Raw genomic sequence first — 7500 nt, 5'->3', positions numbered from 1 at the left:
CATCCCAGTGGGCAAAACTGTTTGACCTGAACTCCAGATGTCCTTTCCACCCCAAACCCTGCTAAAATCACATCCCAGTGGACAAAACTGTTTGACCTGACCTCCAGATGTCCTTTCCACCCCAAACCCTGCTAAAATCACATCCCAGTGGGCAAAACTGTTTGACCTGACCTCCAGATGTCCTTTCCACCCCAAACCCTGCTAAAATCACATCCCAGTGGACAAAACTGTTTGACCTGACCTCCAGATGTCCTTTCCACCCCAAACCCTGCTAAAATCACATCCTAGTGGGCAAAACTGTTTGACCTGACCTCCAGATGTCCTTTCCACCCCAAACCCCTTCTTTCCTTTTCAGACGCAGGAGTCATTGAACCCCAATAACCTGGAGTACTGGATGGAGGATATCTACACGCCGGGTTACGATTCGCTGCTGAAGAGGAAGGAAGCGGAGTTTCGGAGGGCCAAGGTGTGCAAGATTGGAGCACTGATTGCCGCGGCCGCCTGCACTGTGATCCTGGTCATCGTTGTGCCCATATGCACTATGAAGTCATGAAGTGCTCCAAGTCGTGCTCTACGAAGTGCTCAAAGTCGCACACTTTCCCTCTGCCCCTGTTTATTCTGGCTAATTGTAAAAGGACTGAATACGTGTGAGCTATAAGGTATCAGTCCAATTACAGGAGCAGCCCTCTGATTGGCTATGTGGACGTTTGAAGAGTGAGGTACATGTATTGTTTAATGTGAATCTGACCTATGTTCATGGTTTAGTTGTTATGCCACGGGATGGGCATTGGTATTAGGAAATCGTCAGTACACATTCAAAATGACTTTGTTCAGAGGGGAATGTTGCAAGTTTGATCTTTTCTATTGTTGCCTATATTTACTTATTGACATTTGTGTATTTATGATGAAAGACAGACGGTACACAATGTCTACAGTATATCTTTTACATTTCCATTTATATTGTATTGGTGTACGATGTTCCAGAATATTACGAGAACAATGTTTATTTCACTTTTTCTCTTCGTTAAAGGGGCAATCTGCAATCCAAACAAAAGCAACAAAGCGGCTACCCAGCCAATGTTTTTGTGAACTGAAACAGATGATCTGTACAGTATACGGTCGACAGCTGGATTTGTTTCTGTACACAGCTTCTGATATTTTTATTTTACTATAATTGCTGTATAATGTATTTTAATGAGAGTTATTTTTGGATGAATTATCTGGTAGAATGTGATGAGGTGCACCAGATATGATTTATCTTTATCTATTATAATAATAACCAGAGTTTTAATTCATGGGATTTTGTGCAATGCCTTTTCTAAATAGACATATACAGTATATTGAAGTACTGTAGTTGAAATAGACGAATAACAGACAGTACATACAGTAGATTGTAAAAACAATATAAAACACTACAGAGCTAACCTGAATGTATTGAAAGTAGCATTACTCACAGAGAGAGCAAAACACACATATCATTTCTCATCGTCTCTTGAGCAGAATTAAGTTGAATGTTGTTCTCCTTTCCTTGCTTTAGATAGTTTAACTACTAGCCAAAAGCACATAGCTGCAGTAGGGAGCTCTGAAGTAGGGAGTTATTATTTGCCTTGTGAGAGTCTTTAATACAGTAAATACTTGACGTTTCTACTGTTGACTAACTGAGCACCTCTGGGAGAGACACTTGCATTAGTTCAGTCACTGGGAGAGACACTTGTATTAGTTCAGTCAGTGGTATCGACTGCACCAATCTCCCAGGCTGTCAGAAACACTAACACTTGCAGAAGCTTCTTATGAGGTGCTGTGTCACCTTATAAACATTCATAGCACCTTCTATAGAGCATTATGACATGTTGTATTAATTAAGCAATACGACACAATAGGTTATGATGTATCGTAGATGTATGACATCTTAGTAGCCCCATGTCTCGTTGCTTTACTGTACAGCTTGGTAACGGTCCATGACTGCATTCCAATGTGCTTTGAATGTGCTATGAAGGTTTATAAGGCATTGTAACACTTCGTAAGAATCTGATTCAAGTAAAGAAACAGTCCCTCCACTCAAGCCCTGCCTACCCATCTAGTCTCCTAAGAGGCCTTAAAACCACTGAATGCAAACTGCCTGCCGTTAAGGCAACAGTTTTGAAGAACGTCCTTGTCTCATCATCAACTGTAGCGGTGGTGATGAAAGGTTGGGGAAGCTCTTTCATAGTTCTGGGACACAACGTGAGATTCACATCTCCACTCATGAACCTGAGCTCAGAGACAGTATGCAAACCAAGATGGCCGATCACACACACGTCACTCAGCTAACAGTAAACCAGGGGATGCTCTACTCCAGTCCTCCTTGGTTTCCCTCTCAAGTTAGTTCATTTAGGCTGTGTTCCAGGCTGACTACATTGCAGACTCCTGGCAGATATCAAAACGCCTGGATAGATGTTTAAGATATCAGCTAACCACATCCTATGATGTAGCAATCTGATGCCTGACTGCAGTTGATGACGTGGCAAGTAACCGTTGGTTGATGCAATGCAACGTCTGCAATTTAGTTGGCTTGGGACACAACCTTTTATGCTAGTGATTTATTTGCCACTTCAGGTGTTCCTGGCACAAATGGGAGAGAACATTGTCATACTGCAAAAATGTACATGAGGAAGTACGCACTTCAGGTTGTAAACATTAGAATTACTCTTGTTTAATATAATCGTTGAAAAGTAGACACTATAACCTGATAATGAAGCACTGGACCACTCAGTTTGATGTCAGGTTTGACCGTTAGGAGAGGACTGGAGTTGAGCCCCCCCACCTAATGGGTGAAGGGTGAAGTTACTGCCGGTTGACTTTTATTGTCATCAGTCTTGTTCTGGAGGCAGAATTGAGCGAATCCTCCTTAGATATGTCAGATGCGAAGTCAAAATTGTCTATATTGTAAAAATGTTATTTAATGTTAGGGTTAGGCATTAGGGTTAGCAGTGTGGTTAATGTTAGGGTTAGGCATTAGGGTTAGCAGTGTGGTTAACGTTAGGGTTAGGTTTAAAATCAGATTTGATAACTTTGTGGCTGCGCCCTCTAGTGACCACTCTGCAGAGCTGCCTCCAGAACAAGATTCAGGATGAAAAACGCTGACCTACGAAGATGCCTCTAGATGCTGATCTTGGGTCACTTTAGCATTTTCCTCACCGATGGATTGGGGAGGGGAAGCTGATCCTAGATCTGTACCTAGGGGGAACTTCTCCCCTGAGCAGTGTAATGATTACCCAGTGGATTTGCCTTCAACACAGGAACTGTGAGCCGCAGCACACTGTAGTAGTCTGTAAATAGTTAGATGCACACATCATGGCAACAGGTGTAAACTGGAATATACCACAATAAAAGGCAACTGTTCTGACTGTTACTGTGTCTGTGTGACTGGACCTCTCTCTCGCAAAGTAGCAACTGTTGTTTTTAGGTGTCCTTTGAAATGAATATTGGCTGTGTGAAGAGGTTGTCATAGTTACTCTTTATTGTTGTGTGATACTTTTTTATCGTTCACTTATTTCGTCTTCAGTTCGAAGAAGAGGTTCAGTGGAGAGATGACATAATATTACTCAGCATCACAAAGCCTGTGGTTTTCTGAGGGTTTTATTATGTTTTTATCTAGCTGTTCACTATTCATTTATGAGATTCTTTTTAGTGTTCTTCAGTTCATCGTTTGCATAATACTCCGGTTAGACTAATACAGGAGGATTTGTGAAAAGGTCAGGGACCGTACAGTATACATCAATCAAGCATCTCAGAGTAAAAGTGCTGATCTAAGATCAGGTCTTCTTCCTTATTCATTATAATTTAAAAAGCAGAACCGGTCTAGCCCTGAGGCACTTTATGAACATGTCCAGATCACTGGTTTAGAAATAAATTAGATAATTTATACTTTACGTACATACGTATGCAACACAAGAACACAATTAGCTACTCAAAATGACGATCCTGCGTACTTGGGTCGAGTTACAAATTGCGGGGCTGCACACGTTAGGGTATTTTTGCTATGCGACTACGTAGGATCACCATTTTGCTAAGCTAATCGTAGTGCTTGCGTCCGTACCTATGTAGGTTATAAATTAGGCCTTAGAGGAGTTTCTAACTGAGCCAAGTCCACATTGAGTCTGCTATACTGTACATCCCCAGTGAGAACTGTCTGATGTTCCTCATAGAAAACTCTAACTGGGCCAGCCGACAAGGAACCTGGCCCAGGGGGATTGTTGGTACTGGAGTCCAGGATTTGGCCTAGAATACTGGACTACAACTGCACTGATAACACTTGGGGTGACAAATACAATAAAACGCATTATAATCTTGCAGTGTGATTTAATTTGACACTTCTTCAGCAATGTGCTTTATAAAATGGTCAGTAATTATGCATCGCTCTGTTGACTAAACTCTAGTTCAATAATCAACCTTTTATAGCACACATTGATGGAGAAAAGTGTCAAATGAAACCACACTGACAGATTATTATGAGGTTTACAGTATAGTTAGCATAGACCTGAACTACAGTTGAAGTAGGAAGTTTACATACACCTTAGCCAAATACATTTAAACACAGTTTTTCACAATTCCTGACATTTAATCCTAGTAAAAATTCCCTGTCTTAGGTCAGTTAGGATCATCACTTTATTTTAAGAATGTGAAATGTCAGAATAATAGTAGAGAGAATGATTTATTTCAGATTTTATTTCTTTCATCACATTGCCAGTGGGTCAGAGGTTTACATAAGTTGGGTGAATTTTGGACCATTCCTGACAGAGCTGGTGTAACTGATTCAGGTTTGTAGACCTCCTTGCTCGCACACGCTTTTTCAGTTCTGCCCACAAAATTTCTATGGGATTGAGGTCAAGGCTTTGTGATGGCCACTCCAATACCTTGACTTTGTTGTCCTTAAGCCGTTTTGCCACAACTTTGGAAGTATGTTTGGGGTCATTGTCCATTTTGCCACAACTTTGGAAGTATACTTGGGGTCATTGTCCATTTGGAAGACCCATTTGCGACCAAGTTTTCACTTCCTGACTGATGTCTTGAGATCTTGCTTCAATATATCCACATAATTTCCCTCCTCATGATGCCATCTATTTTGTGAAGTGCACCAGTCCCTCCTGCAGCAAAGCACCCCTACAACATGATGCTGCCACCCCCATGTTTCATGGCTGGGATGGTGATCTTTGGCTTGCAAGCCTCTCCCTTTTTCCTCCAAACATAACGATGGTCATTATGGCCAAACAGTTATATTTCAGACCAGAGGACAATTCTCCAAAAAGTACGATCTTTGTCTCCACGTGCAGTTGCAAACCGTAGTCTGGCTTTTTTAATGGCGGTTTTGGAGCAGTGGCTTCTTCCTTGCTGAGCGGCCTTTCAGGTTATGTCGATATAGGACTCGTTTTACTGTGGATATAGATACTTTTGTACCTGTTTCCTCCAGCATCTTCACAAGGTCCTTTGCTGTTGTTCTGGGATTGATTTGCACTTTTCACACCAAAGTACATTCATCTCTAAGAGACAGAACGCGTCTACTTCCTGAGCGGTATGACGACTGCGTGGTCCCATTGTATTTATACTTGTGTACTATTGTTTGTACAGATGAATGTGGTACCTTCAGGCGTTTGGAAATTGCTCCCAAGGATGAACCAGATTTGTGGAGGTCTAAAAATTTTTTTTTGAGGTCTTGGCTGATTTCTTTTGATTTTCCCATGATGTCAGGCAAAGAGGCACTGAGTTTGAAGGTAGGCCTTGAAATACATCCACAGGTACACCTTCAATTAACTCATATTATGGCAATTAGCCTATCGGAAGCTTCTAAAGCCATGATATCCTTTTCTGGAATTTTCCAAGCTGTTTAAAGGCACAGTCAACTTAGTGTATGTAAACTTCTGACCCACTGGAATTGTGATACAGTGAAATATAAGTGAAATAATCTGTCTGTAAACAATTGTTGGAAAAATTACTTGTGTCATGCACCAAGTAGATGTCCTAACCGACTTGCCAAAACTATAGTTGTTAACAAGAAATGTGTGGAGTGGTTGAAAAATGAGTTTTAATGACTCTAAGTGTATGTAAACTTCCAACTTCAACTGTATTTAGCCCTTGCTGTAACAGTGGCTTTTTACATGTAATATAGTACTATTGTCACGTTCTGACCTTTATTTCCTTTGTTGTGTATTTATTTAGTATGGTCAGGGCGTGAGTTGGGTGGGCAGTCTATGTTTGTTTTTCTATGATTTGGGTATTTCTATGTTTCGGCCTAGTATGGTTCTCAATCAGAGGCAGGTGTCATTAGTTGTCTCTGATTGAGAATCATACTTAGGTAGCCTGGGTTGCACTGTTTGTTGGTGGGTGATTGTCTATGTTGATGGCTTGTTTCAGCACAGGTCTCATTTTGTAGCTTCACGGTCGAATTTGGTTTATTGTTTTTGTTACTCTTTTGTATAGTGTTCAGTCTTTCTTGATTAAAGATTTTACCATGGACACTTACCACGCCGCATTTTGGTCTTCCGATCCATCTCGCCTCTCCTCTTCAGATGAAGAGGAGGACGACCGTGACAACTATAGCGGGACTTCATTAAAACATAGACTTGAAGCCAATGCTGTTACTTTAGATGTGGGTTCGGATGCCACTTCTGACGCCATGTTACCTTATGAGCTACAGTGCACTTGGTCAGGGAGGTGACCAAGAACCCGATGGTCACTCTGACAGAGCTCCAGAGTTTCTCTGTAGCGATGGAAGAACCTTCCAGAAGCACTCCACTAATCAGATCTTTACGCTAGAGTGGCTAGAAGGAAGCCACTCATCAGTAAAAGGTACATGACAGCCCACTTGGAGTTTGACAAAAGGTACCTAAAGGACTCTCAGACCATGAGCAACAAGACACTCTGGTCTGATGAAACCAAGATCAAACTCTTTGGCCTGAATGCCAAGTGTCACGTCTGGAGGAAACCTGGCACCATCCTACAGTGAAGCATGGTTGTGGCAGCATCATGCTGTAGGGATGTTTTTCAGCGGCAGGGACTGGGAGACTAGTCAGGATCGAGGGAAAGATGAATGGGAAAGATGAAGTGCAGAGAGATCCTTGATGAAAACCTGCTACAGAGCGCTCAGTACCTCAGACTGGGGTGAAGGTTCACCTTCCAACAGGACAACGACCCTAAGAGCACAGCCAAGACAATGCAGGAGTGGCTTCGGGACAAGTCACTGAATGTCATTGAGTGGCCCAGCCAGAGCCCAGACTTGAACCCGATCTAACATCTCTGGAGTGACCTGAAAATAGCTGTGCAGCAACGCTCCCCATCCAACCTGACAGAGCTTGAGAGGATCTGCAGAGAAGAATGGGAGAAACTCGTCAAATACAGGTGTGCCAAGTTTGTAGCATCATACCCAAGAAGACTGGAGGCTGTAATCACTGCCAAAGGTGCTTCAACAAAGTACTCAGTAAAGGATCTGAATAATAATGTAAATGTGATATTTGAGTTTTTATG

At 42.0% G+C, this 7500-nt stretch overlaps 1 protein-coding gene across 1 annotated transcript in view; it reads left to right on the top strand.

Moving 5' to 3' along the window:
- LOC110506176 (major intrinsically disordered Notch2-binding receptor 1-like) overlaps window positions 1–3951 on the top strand; it is a 55536-nt gene extending 51585 nt beyond the window's left edge. The window contains exon 5 of the mRNA XM_036963925.1: window positions 356–3951. Within this exon, the coding sequence (XP_036819820.1) occupies window positions 356–553 (198 nt within the window). The 3' untranslated portion in view covers window positions 554–3951. The remainder of the gene's footprint in view (window positions 1–355) is intronic.
- Window positions 3952–7500: the final 3549 nt, after the last annotated feature.

This window comes from Oncorhynchus mykiss, chromosome 26 (genome assembly GCF_013265735.2).
Source record: "Oncorhynchus mykiss isolate Arlee chromosome 26, USDA_OmykA_1.1, whole genome shotgun sequence".
NCBI lineage: Eukaryota > Metazoa > Chordata > Actinopteri > Salmoniformes > Salmonidae > Oncorhynchus > Oncorhynchus mykiss.
Note: the sequence above shows the minus strand (reverse complement) of the source record. Positions and strands in the feature narration are given on the sequence as shown.